General features: G+C 32.5%; 2 protein-coding genes across 2 annotated transcripts; both read right to left on the bottom strand.

The window, feature by feature from the left end:
- Window positions 1-3,941: 3,941 nt before the first annotated feature.
- LOC142317638 (matrix metalloproteinase-18-like) lies at window positions 3,942-6,216 on the bottom strand. The gene is made up of 2 exons (XM_075354193.1): window positions 4,719-6,216; window positions 3,942-3,952 (listed from the first exon to the last, which is right to left on the bottom strand). The coding sequence occupies exons 1-2, from the start codon at window positions 6,214-6,216 to the stop codon at window positions 3,942-3,944; spliced, it is 1,509 nt and encodes a 502-aa protein (XP_075210308.1).
- Window positions 6,217-7,180: 964 nt separating this feature from the next.
- LOC142317637 (uncharacterized) lies at window positions 7,181-8,407 on the bottom strand. Its single transcript, XM_075354192.1, has one exon. It carries the CDS (start codon window positions 8,405-8,407, stop codon window positions 7,181-7,183), a length of 1,227 nt encoding a protein of 408 aa, XP_075210307.1.
- Between the last annotated feature and the right edge of the window lie 5,269 nt (window positions 8,408-13,676).

Raw genomic sequence — 13,676 nt, 5'->3', positions numbered from 1 at the left:
TCTTTATCATCTTTATTTAAAGAGGTAAGTGAAATAATATTTAAATGTAAAATTATTCGCTTAAATATAATTCTATTTCATATTTATTTAATAATTATTTTTCCAGCCAATATTTAAATGTAAAATAATTCTGTTCCAGTTTATGTATTTAAAATCAATTCTTGTACATCTAGTTCACAAAATTAAAATAAATAGTAATGCAACTGTTTTTTTTACAGATTAAATAAAATTACTTTGTTATCTTCATTTAAAGAGATAAATATAAAATAGTTTTTAAAAATGTGTTTACAAAAAAATGAATTTTTTGTTAAAAATATGTTTGACATTGATGAAGAGATTGATGAAAGTGAAGAAGAGGTTGATGAAAGCGACGTATGTAGTGATTGTGAAAATATTGGACATGAATGTAAAACTAAATGGTGTATAGTTCCATTTGAATCTTTAGCAGTAGGAGACTTATTTGATGTTTGCCAGCAATTGTTTCCCGACTATTTTGTAGATGTAGTAGGTGAGACAATAGATTCTGATGATGAAGAGGGAATAGAAGTTCCTACTGCAGTAGTAATAATAACAGAAAACCCGATACCATTTACAGCAATATATCATCCACTACATGGTGAGGGTTGGGATGGGATTGTATATTTTAAAAAAAATTCTAATTTAGTAATTCAATAATTAATTCATTTAATATAAATTTATGTTTTCAGAAATGTTATTTTGTTTAGAATCATTCCAAGATGAAGTAATAGCATTGTGTGATGAAAATTTAACATTGGATAGAGTATTTTTAAGTTTAATTAAAAAGCAATCACCATTTACTACAAAAATTAATTTGAACATTAATCAGAATTTAAACATAGAAAGTATAATTAATATTAAAAATTGGATAAGAGATCTTTGTTTAAAAAACGATTCATATTTTAGTGTAGCTACAAATGCTATTATTTATTTAAATGAGTTTTTATCAAAAGAAAAAATTGAAAGTGCGGAACTAAAGTTAATAGCTTGTGTGTGTTTATTTATTAGTTCAAAATATATTGAAGCGTATAATTATTTTTTAGTAAGTGATTTAATTAGTTTAACTTCTGGATTATATAATAAAAATGATATTTTTAATTATGAGATAAAAATTTTGAAATGTTTACAATGGAAAATTGCAATTGTTACTCCACATAGTTTTATACTTCAAATTGTGATTAGGAGTAAGATCATAAATCAGTACAGTATAAGAAATATTATGTATTTATCACATGCTATTATAAATGAATTGATATGCGTTGATTTTGATAATATTTTACCTAGCGAACTTGCTGCAGTATCTGTTTGCATTTCTCTTAGTTTTTGTATTTCTTCGAAAAATATTTTTAAGTTACTTATTGATGAGGTTGAACAAATTATAAATTCGAAAAATATACGAAATTTTATTTTAAAAACGTTAAATAATGAATTCATTTTTAAACAGATGAGTCGAGCAAGAAGAATTATTATATCTGATGAGGAAGAAGAAGAAGTACAATTAGTTAACAACGGTGAAATTTCAAACATCTTACGAGGTATGGAGGCTGTCGAACCTGCAGAAAATGAAGCTAGACCGGGTCCATCCGGTTTACAACATTCTTCAGCTGGTGGGTTGATTAATATGGAACCGGATGAACTTTCAATAACATTAATTGATATTATTATTCTATTTTATTCGTATGGTTTGATTTCTATCACCCTCTGGCAAGAAGCATTACGTAGGGCTGAAGAGAAAGTTATGGCGCATCCATCAATAAAAATAAAATCTATATTTCAGATTTTAAAAATTTATATACAAGGACTCAGAACTAGGGTAATGTTACCTCACGCATATGATGATAACCAAATGGGTATTTTAGATGTGTTACATAAAACATTACCCTGTAGTGAGATTCTTGTAGGGGCGAAAGGATTGAGTGATTCAGATAAGCCACAATTTTTAAAATCTGATGTAGATGAAATCTGGAATTACATGAAGGTTTGTAATAGAAAAAGGACAATTGAAGACGTTTTTAACGAAGAGGCCATCCCGCAACGTGAACCATTTACTTATTCACAATCAATTGAGATAAAATTAAATGACAAACAATTTTTAGCATGGACACCAGCAAAAAAAGGTAAATATTTGGTGAGGCTAGAGTTGTTTGAGACAGATGACATTGAAGGGTTATCGTTTAAGGATAGATACAAAAGAGTAAAAACTAAATTGGAGATGGTTATTAATGAAAATGATGAACGCTTCGAATTAATTAATGATATTATTTCGCTAGCATGTGATAATTTAAAAACTGAAAACGGGTATAAAAAAGTAGTTAGACCAGTTGCAAAGGTAAGTCCTATACAGCAAAAAAATTAAATGTTTACTTGATTAACTTTTTTGTTTAAATTTTTTTCGCAGGATTGAAACAGGAAAATGGACAATAAATATAAAAGAGTTAGGTTGGAAGCAGTTCAGCGTATGGGAGAGTTTACTCTAATTGAAAATGCATTTGCATGTAATCTTTTAACGTATTATTATAAAAATGATAATGATGTAATTAGTAACAACATTAAAAACTAAAAATAATTATATTTGTCATTATGTTAATTTAAAACAAGCTATTCGTAACGGACTTAGAGTAACTAAAGTACATAAAATACTGCAATTTATTCAATCTCCTTGGTTAAAAAGCTATATAAATTTAAATACTATAAATCGACAATCGGCAACAAATGATTTTGAAAAAGACTTATTTAAATTAATGAATAATGCGGTATTTGGGAAGTGTATGGAAAACGTTAGGAAACGTATTAATTTAGAATTGGTTTCATCAGAAAAAAGGTTGATGAAACTTATCGCGAAACCAACATTTAAAGATAGAATAATATATAATGAAAATCTTTGTGCAGTTCAGTGTACTAAAGAAAAAATAAAATTAGATAAACCTCTGTATGCGGGTCTATCAGTGTTAGAACTTAGTAAGACACTAATGTATAATTTTCATTATAATATAATGAAGAAAAAATATAGATCTAAGATTAATCTTCTTTATATGGATACCGATAGCTTTTTTTATGAAATAGAGACTCATGATTTTTACCAAGATTTACAAGATGAAAGTTTTATTGAGTATTTTGATACGTCTGATTTTCCTGTTTCACATCCTCTTTTTTCAATTAAAAATAAAATTTTTAGGTAAATTTAAGGATGAATGTAACGGCATTCCTATAAAAGAATTTATCGGATTAAGAGCAAAATTATATACTTTTACAACTACAAAGGGGATTACGAAAAAAGCTAAAGGAATAAAAAAGAATGTAGTAAAAAACAAATTAAATATCAACCATTACAGAAACTGTTTATTGAAAGCAAGTGACGATAGCAAAGACCTTTATGTTCAAATGAAACTGATTCGATCAAAAAAACACTTAGTTGAAACTGTGACAGTAAACAAATTAGCATTAAGCAGTTATGATGATAAACGTGTTGCAGTTAATAACATATTAACTTTACCTTGGGGGCATGTTGATATTCCTTTAGAACTTAAACGTTTATTTAATCATTAAATTATTTTCAATTTTGTTTTTTCTTTTCAGTTAAAAATGTACAAAAAATCTTGTTATTATAGCATTAGAGTAACCAAACCGCTTTCATTAGTAGCATGTTCAACATTAAGTGTGGTTCAAGCAATAACTAGTGGCTTAATAGAGGTTACAGATGAATTAAGGCATTTATTTTTAATACTAGACGAAAATGAATTAGATTTTAAAGTTAATGTATACAGCAGGTTTAATTATAAGAATGTAATCGATCCGAATATATGTTATTATTGTTTACTAAATAATTTTTTCTCACTTACATATCTTTCAGTTAAAGAAATGGTTGATAACTATCTTTGTGTTCATTTGACTAAAAATTTAAATATTGATGATGAAGAAGAAAATTATATATTTTCTGTTTTAACAACAGAAACTCTCAATAACATTGTATCAATTTTAATTAATAAAAAACATAATAATTCCGTAAAGATTCACTTTCTTACAGAAAGATCGAATAAATGGTTTAGTTATTTATTTAGTAAACAATATAATTCTATATTATATAGTAAAAATTGGTAATTTTATCAATAATATTTTAAATAAATATTTATTGTTTTAATTAAATTAATATATGTTTTATTTTATTATAATCAATATAAAATGTATTTAGTATTTTAATATATTCAATTAAAATATATTTATTATTTTATTATATTCAATTAAATTAATGTATGTTTTATTTTATTATAATCAATTAAAATGTATTTAATATTTTAAATAGATATTTATTGTTTCAATTAAATTAATGTATGTATTATTTTATTATATTAAATAAAGATGTATTTAGTATTTTATTATATTTAATAAAATGTATCCAGCATTTTTTATAGTCAAAAGTAAATGTTTTGTAAAAATAAATAATTTTTCAAAGTTTATTTCAGTTTTTATTTTATTTCAACCTTTTTTATCATTAAAAACTAATTATAAAAAGGATAAAAGGTAGTTATTTTTATTAAAATAAGTTACAATACATTTTTCTGAATTAATTTATTAAATAAAATTTGATTACAAATTTCAATCAAAAATATAATTTTTACATGAACTTATCCATAATTCTTTCTTTATCCTAAATTCACACAATTCCTTTTAAACTTCTTTTTTAGGATAAACATGAAATTTACTGATAAATTCAGTGAACTGTTTTAAGATATTGTTACTGTAACATAGCAAACCAAAAAGCTCATGATCTTTAGTTCCAAATCTGATTACTTTTTGGAAGAATTCATTATACTCATAATAATTTCCATTCTTAAAAAAATAAAGTAGTCCGTTGTTAAAACGAGTAACCCCATCTATATCTGCCGGTATTCCAGGAAACAGATTGGATACAAGATCTGTTCGAGCAACAGTGAATGAACATTCATTTATCTCCCCCACAAAATCTTCATTATAAATCACATAAGTTTTTCCAGTATATGTATTTACGATACCATTAATCGTACAAGGATGACCGATGTTAAAGTGTGAACATACATTCCTAGGATAGCCTATGACCAACTGTTGAGTATTAAGATTGAACATAAACAATTTATGATTTTCAATTAATACTATTTCTCCGTTCGGTCTCTGGTACATCGCATCTATTCCTTTGAATGTATCTAAAGAAAGAAACTTTAATCGTTCAGTAATTTCAAGTGGTCTATAATAATTTTTGCTATCATATTTACTGCTGTTCGCAATATTTATTATCCATAACTGTTTTTTGAATATTACATAAACTTTACCATTTACTAGCAAGTAATGAATTTTATTCTCATCATCTTCTTTTATTGCGCACACGTCGGTAATAACCTCTGAAGACTTAGGAACAGTAGTAGATTTAGTCGTTTGAACAGGTTTAGCAGTAGTTGTCATCGCTTTACTGCCGTAAAGCGACTGAATGGCTAATATATCGTCTTCGCTTAAATTTGAACGTTTGTTTAGTAAAGGGTACATGAGAGCATCTTTATTGAAAGAATGGCGAACACCCAAGGCGTGACCAATCTCATGCATCAACGTGCTCAGAAGGTTGGTTTTGTCTTTTTCCTCTTTACCTTCAGGATAAAAATTCCAATTCTCCTCTTCATCAATGTGAATTTCTATGGGTGTGTTAGCAGTGTTAGGAGAAAACGCATGCGCCAAAACACCTCCAGGTCCATCAAATTTGCTCGAGCATCGAACTTTATCGTTTTTGGCACATGTGTGGATACCATATTTGTCAGAAATTAGGATATCATATCCGTAATAATCATGTTTGAAACTTAACGATGTGTGCTTTGCCCATTCATCAAAAGCTATGTTAGCTAATTTCATCTTTTCAGCCGTTGCTCGTTGGTAGTGCCATTTCAGTTCTGGTTTTCTCCATATGATTCTTGAAACTACATACGGTAATATATCTGGTACACCGCATCGAGGCTCACGCATTAAAGCGATGGTCTTACTATTTAACTCCCCATTAACCGGAAGATGAAAAGATTCTTGAAACAGTTTTACGGCATCTTTTACTGCTTTTTCATCAGTTAAGCTTGCATTATCTCCTTTGAGATATCCATAGTCCAATAGAAATTTATTAGAATCAAATTCATCTGCATTTATAGAAATTGTTGTGATAAAAAACGTTATGAAGTATATGATAATCATCTTATTGCACTGTTTTAAAGACTGAACGTAACAAATGGAACATTTCATTTAAATACATTCCAAAATCTTATTGTTTAGAGGAGAAGGGATAATTAAACCTAAAATAAAAACAACTATTTCTTTTTTAAGTTATTTATTGTTCTTTAATAATCAAAATACAAATACATATTTTATTTGATGTTAAATTTTAAATACAATTTTATTTCAAATTAAAATTTATTATTCTTCACTCCAGTCTTTTTCATCTTCAGGAAACAGTTGAAGAATCTTGATGTCTGGATCTTGTTGCATGTAGTTGGGTAGATCCTCATAAATTTTAGGCGGAACATACCTTCCGTAAAGGTCGATAATAACCTGCTTAGGAAGGTGACGTAGAACGTTACGTCCGGGACTGTTTAAATAACACTCTTTTGCTTTTTCTATAGCATTTCCCACCGTTTCCAACATATAATAAAATTTACTTTGTTCACTCCACCACATGTGTAACCATATAGCCTTTTTCATAGCGCAATTATGTTTTTCACCAAAAGGGCATACTTTATTTATTGAAGAACCGAATAAATCGATCGGAGGACAATCGTAACCGTCAAGGTCTTTTATTATATTCCGTTTATTGTTTAGTATTTGTTCTAACACTTTTTTCTTTTCTTTGCACTTTACATATATAGTACACATTGGTGCTAAATTTTCAAAAATGGTTGATAACCTCAAGTGTTCAATAAAACCCGAATTCCAATTGAATCCGATTTGTTTCTGAAAGTTTTGTATTGCAACTCTTGTAGTTTGAGATGAAATATCATAGTAGTCAAAAGGTGGCTTGAATAGATATTGCTCGAATCGGAGCCCATCCAAAGAAATTAAAACTAATTCTTTAATGTAGACATCAGCGTTGGGTAAACGAAAAAAAGTAAAGTCTGATATAAAGACAGACATGTTGACTTTACCGACTAACAGACTAAACTGGTTAGGAAACGTTTTTGACTGTGCCAGTTAAAGGAGAATATTGCATTATGCAATCACTTATCATCAAACAATAGGCTGTTGTGTTGTCGGGAATGTTGGTAGAAGTTTGTATCTCGATTTTAATATCGACCGCGCCAGTTTTCAAAGTATCGTTTTGTTTTGAACAATCTATAAAGATTAATGGCATAGCATAGTACTTGGATGGGGTAATTAACGCAGCCGCTGAATTCCTGTTATAATAAGATCTATAGAAACTCTTAAACATTTCGTATAATATAATGCTATCTCCTTGAATGTGTTCATAAGGATAATATACTGAATTCAGATACAAGCGTATGTTATTAAGTGAAATGGTATCAAAATTCGAAGCTCTTTTTGTTGCGTCTCCTTTTCTCGATGTTTGAAATCCAATGATAACATAATGAGGTTTTTCCACCTGCGTTGTTGTTTTAACTGTCCAAATTACATCTTTACTGATAGGTAGAGTTGGGTATTCGTACAAGTTCCACTTTCGGAACATCATCAAAATCGGTTCATCCTTATCTACCAGTCTAAGAAGTGATAACCGTTTTTCATCCGATACGTTAACATATGGTATTTTCCAACTAATTTTCGTTATTGTGAAGGTAAATGTTTTTCCAGCTGGAACGACAACAGCATTATTATTAGTGGAAGCCCGAAGCAGAATGAGTTCCTGTTTAACGTTTAGCAGTATCTTATTATAATCTTCAAAAAAGCCCAAGAGCATCTTCAGCGGAAGTAATACCTTAAACTTTGCCGATTCACCATCGATATATACACCGTTGACCGGTTGGATATCTTCAACACCGTCCGATGACCAACCATGCATAAAAATTGAATCTTTTTCGAAGTTTCTCAGTGATAGAGCATTTTTCATCGTTGAAGTTATCCCCACATTTCTCACCCTATCCACCTCCTGTCCTGCAATTTCATAACGAATTTCATCGAAAAGAAACGCGCCAAAATTGTTGCATAGTTTTAGTGTTGAATCTGAAACTCCATTAGCATCACTATACGTTCCGTTGATGAGTAAATAACTTTCGCACGGAAGCGTGTATACATCCTGTTGCTGGACAGGAATTCTTATTTCATCACTATTATTAAATGTAGTTGATGCATAAGGATAGTGAGTATGAAATTCTTTACCCGTAATGCTTTCATCAAATACCGCGTTCGCAGTATCAACGTCTATTATCTGTCCGCTCATTGTTGTAATACTTTAAAACCTAAAGATTCCAAAAATCGTACGTTTTCTCGTGTTAGCCGTTTAAGCTTCGCAGGTTGACTAGTCGTTAACGGGACTATGGGAGGGAATTTATATTCTGCTTTATCAACGAAAATCAGCACCATCGTTTCTTCGTCTTAAATGCAGTCTCACCGTCACTTCTTCACCACCGAAACTTATCAGTTCTGAATTTTGATTATAAACGTGCACAGTTATATTCCGTATAGACTTGGTGTTGACCGGAAGATAAATGACACTGTGCGGTACTTCAATTATCTTATATCCCCGTCCAACTCTGGGATAGAATTCGTGAATGATATGACCTTCTTCTCCGCCTACAAATGAACCGCGGGCGATGTTACAACTTATACGTATTGCATTTACAGATGAAATACTAACAGGTTTCTGAGATGTATGCCAGAAGTTTGCTGGTAGGACCATTTCATCAAATCCCAAAAGAGTACGGATAGAATGTGGTTTTGTAAAATCTACTATTTCAGTACAAAATAAACGCGAGTGCATCGTCGTAGGTTCGATTAAGATTTTAATCAAACATTTTGCATCATTTTTATTGCGATTTCGTTGTTTACCTTTATCATTGTCAGTCGCGTTCGATTCATCGCAGTTGCCCATCCCATGTTTCAATTTAACTTTCAAATCATCAATCTCATACATCCCCGGCGGAAGCTTTATCGATTTACTGCCATGGTAACCGTAATAAAACATATTATTTTTTTCTTTTTCTACATTTTGAATGTTATTATATGACATAAAATCAATCAGGCCGATTTCCCACGCGGCATCGCCGAGTTCTATCGGAGGGAAAAAATCTGCAGACAGTATAGAAGATTTTCCGTTTAGGCAGAACATATCAGAAACTTTAAACATAGATGCCCGCAAACAACTGAATTAAAATCCTGTCTGCGGTCTAAATTATACTGGATGTTGACTTTCTCTTTGTTGGATTTAAGATATTGGACTAGCTCTTTAGGTGGCTGTAAATTACCGTAACTGTCAAAATAAAACACGTTCGCGTTACGTTTTTTATAACAAACCCAATGCGTACCCGGATTGAGGACACTGTCCAAGTTCACTATTCCCGATTCGAATTTATTTATTCTAGCTGGTAAAGTATCGCGCATGAAAACACCTCTGAAGTGGGGTAAATTAATTTTTCGCGCAAACCGTATTAACTCCACATCTGATAAAGGATGAATGGGGAGTTTGCGTAGTAAATTTAATGCTTTTTTCTGCCTTGACGACGACGACGACGACGACGACTGCGACCTGCAGACCGGCGTTTTTTTACGCCGCATCCGGTTTTAGATCGGTACGGTTCAAGATAAGCACCTTTCCCCTTTTTTCTTATAGTTTTTTTTCGCACACCTCTGACTGAAGCTTTCTTCAATCTTCCGCCGAATTTACTCTTTATTTTCATAGCGTTTGTTACAGCCCACGCAGCAGCCTTCTCTGCAATGCTGGAATCGGGCGCGGATACCCTTTGCCAAGCTCTTTCCGCTAACTCTTTATCAGCTTGTGCTCTTCGCCGAGAATCGTTGTAGATACTATACGCTATATCATGCGCCTTACAAGCTTTATCGAGTGGATTTATACCAAGATCGCCTCTTTCCAATCTTTGTTTTAGTTTTGTTCCGGGTCCGCAATATTGGTAACCGGGTATGTGAGCCTCGAAAGGAAGACGATCTACAGCCCGATTGAGAACTGTTCCTACTACGTTACGTGCAATACCGAAAGTTTTACCCGGAAGACTTTCGATCGAACTTATCAATCCGTTTCCTGTTTTACAACTAACGTTACACTTGTTCGTGCTCTTCATTTTATCCCAACTAAAAGTCTTCGGTCAATGCATCCGTATTTAAATCAGATTCTTTTTCAGTTTGAGTTACCGCATCTTTCTGAACCTCGCTTTTCAATCGAGAAATACTTTCCTCTAATCGCTGACGAACAATGGGGTCATTAGTATTTTTACTTCTTAAAGGATTTTCTATTTCTTTTCCTATCATATTTTCTATTTTAGCGATGATCTCATCGAATTTCTGTTGAATAAGGAACCGTACATATCTCATGGTCACCAAATCGTTTTCATCATCTGGATGAGCGGCGTTTTTGGCACGAGCTCCTTTGAAATCTACCACTTTAAAATGTGTTTGTTCTTCACACGCTAAAAAATCGTGATCAGAGGCATATTGCTCGATTAAATATATGCAATCGTCCATGTTAACAGCATCATCATAATATTCCGCTGATGCTAGATTGCAAATTTTTTTTTCGCGGGCGTCGATATCACCCTCTTCAGTAATCCCAAACGGGATTCTTGAACCAAATTCTGTCTGTCCTAACCTGTTGACTGGCATGATCTCAAATGACTTGCTTACAGTGCGCCTTCTCCTTTTATTAGTCCTCGTTCTTTTAATTCCTCGACTATCGATACAATTTCATTATCATGTGCGGTATTACCTGCCTTTTTTGACGCGATCAATAGTTTTAGCCTCTCACAGATTTCGTTAGGATCATCAAAATAAACGTAATCGACTTTATGGTTTTCATTCAAAGTCATTGCAGATGGTACTAAACCTTCACCTCGTTTTTTCGAGGTGAACGGTGGAAAAAGCTTGCTTATTACTTCCACATACTTAAATCCCGAATTAGTCTTTACCCGTTCCAGAGCGGAATTATTTCTTCTGTGCGCATTTGTTGCGATTAAAATTTTCCTATATTCTTCCAAATCTTCTTCAGTGAATAACTTCGGTTTTTTCCAGAAAAGTAATTCGAACAAACCTCGGCTTGCAGGATACTTCACTTCTCTTATCAGGATGTTACTTTCCTTATCGAAATCGATTAATGAATCTCCAATCTTCAGTTCGTTTCCTTCAAAATGAACACCGTAAACGTTATCCATGTTGTTTTCTACATCTCTGATGGCGTCAAGCATAAATTCCTGCGCTAACCCTTCTCGCATGCTTGTCTTGAGAGACATGCTCATTTGCATTTTCCCTTCGGGTGTATTCAACATTTGTACTATGCTGGGTTGAGATTCATAAGTCTCTTCTTGTTCGATCCTAGGTGACTGTTCGGTTTCTTCGGCTTTTTCAGCTCGATGGTGAGCCGAATAAGAAAGAAATCTTTTAGCCTTTTGTCGACGTCTCATACCGGTCATTTCATCATCTACCCTATCAGATGGTTGAGCTAGCTGAAAAGGAAATGGACTAGAAGTATCCATCTTATTATGTAATTTTGCAGTCGACCTTTTTATTTCAGGTTCTGGTTCATCATTTGCTAAAGAACGTTTACTATGTTTCATCCTATCTTCTTCAGTTAATTGATCGAATATAGAACCCATATCAAACCTCTTTTCAAAATCTCGGTAATCTCGCTCCTCTTTTTCACGCAACTCTTCAGCTGAGATTTTCGGTAGTGAACGTTCTTTTGAATCTATTTCTTTTTTTATCCGTTTTCCCATTTCTCTCTCTTCAGAACCGAACTGTTCTGCTATCTTAATCAGAGGTTCAGTAAGCGGTTTGAAATCTTGTTGAAGTCTTAAATCGGACTCGAATCTTCCTCTTACCAATTCGCCATGTTTTCTTTTAATACTCCTGCGGATCTCCGCGATCTCCGCGGTGACACGCTCACGATCCTCCATAGTAGACATTTATGTTTAATCTGACTGCATGCACTCACTATCTTTCTTTAAGTATGTTGAAGTATTTAAAGTTGATTCATAAGCGCGCACGTTAGCCTGTAGGCTTTTTTAGGCTTTTTCATAAGCGTGCACGTTAGCCTGTAGGCTTTTTTAGGCTTTTTCATAAGCGCGCACGTTAGCCTGTAGGCTTTTTTAGGCTTTTTCATAAGCGCGCACGTTAGCCTGTAGGCTTTTTTAGGCTTTTTCATAAGCGTGCACGTTAGCCTGTAGGCTTTTTTAGGCTTTTTCATAAGCGCGCGCGTTAGCCTGTAGGCTTTTTTAGGCTTTTTCATAAGCGCGCACGTTAGCCTGTAGGCTTTTTTAGGCTTTTTCATAAGCACGCACGTTAGCCTGTAGGCTTTTTTAGGCTTTTTCATAAGCGTGCACGCTAGCCTGTAGGCTTTTTTAGGCTTTTTTAGGCTTTTTCAGGCTCTTTTCAAGCTCTCTTTCGCGCTTTTGTATGCTTTTTTCAGGCTTTCCGATAAAGATGTCAAAATTAAATCTGTACCGTCCTTTATCAAAATCTCTCTCCTTATCAATTACTAAAAATCCATTTTTTATCCGGTTCCAAGCCTCATTACATATTTCTTTAAACTTTTCAAATGATATATCCGGTGTAACATGATCATGATATATATGTCTCAGGTTTCTTTCATCCTGTCGAAACACCATGAGAAAATTCGCATTGTCTCGGACCAATTGTTTAGGAATTTTACTATATGTTTGACTCATATAAAACACATCAATGTTATTATGCCGTCCCATAGTAAAATATTTTGTTATGTTATTTTGTTTTTCGCATATTACATCATCGAATATCATTATAGAATTCGGTTCCGTTTCTTCCGGTGCCACAATAACATCGTTATCACTATAAGGATAGTAACCTATCCCTTCAACATCAGTCAACAAACTTTTTAAAAATAAGTATTTAGGCTGGTACAATGATTTAGAAAAAACATATATGTTACTGAACCTTAACCCGCTAGGGTCAAATAAAAGATTGAAAACTGCATTCGTCTTACCAGAATTTGAAGGACCTACAACCAAGCATCTGATATTATCTGGAAGAAGAGGACTATGTCTTTTTATAGAATTTAAATCAGATACCTCACCTATTAAACGGTCAAAATTAATTACTGTTAGCTTCCGATCTTGTTCTTCAGCATCCATCTCTGCTACTGAATAAATTACATAAGTGTAATTTATTTTATTAAATCCTTTTTATCTATCCACGAGTCCTCCTTCTTATCAAATCCCAACCAGCGAACTAATAATTTATCACCGCGTTTTTTTAATACTTTTTCAACCAAATAAACGTTGCCGTACTTGGTTTTACTAAGTTCTTCCGTATAGAAACTTCCTTTTAACACTTCCCCTTTCCCATCTTTAAGAATGTACGTTATAGGTTGTGTTTGTTTTATCTTGAAAATTGTAAAAACTTCATTAGTCCAATTCGGAAGATATCCTTTCGCAAATATCTTTTTATACTTACTTACCCTTACCTGATCACCAACATTAAATTTAATCGTGGTCGTATGCTGATGACGT

Source organism: Lycorma delicatula, chromosome 1 (assembly GCF_047948215.1).
Source record: "Lycorma delicatula isolate Av1 chromosome 1, ASM4794821v1, whole genome shotgun sequence".
NCBI classification, from domain to species: Eukaryota; Metazoa; Arthropoda; class Insecta; order Hemiptera; family Fulgoridae; genus Lycorma; species Lycorma delicatula.
This window is presented reverse-complemented; position numbering and strand designations above follow the sequence as displayed.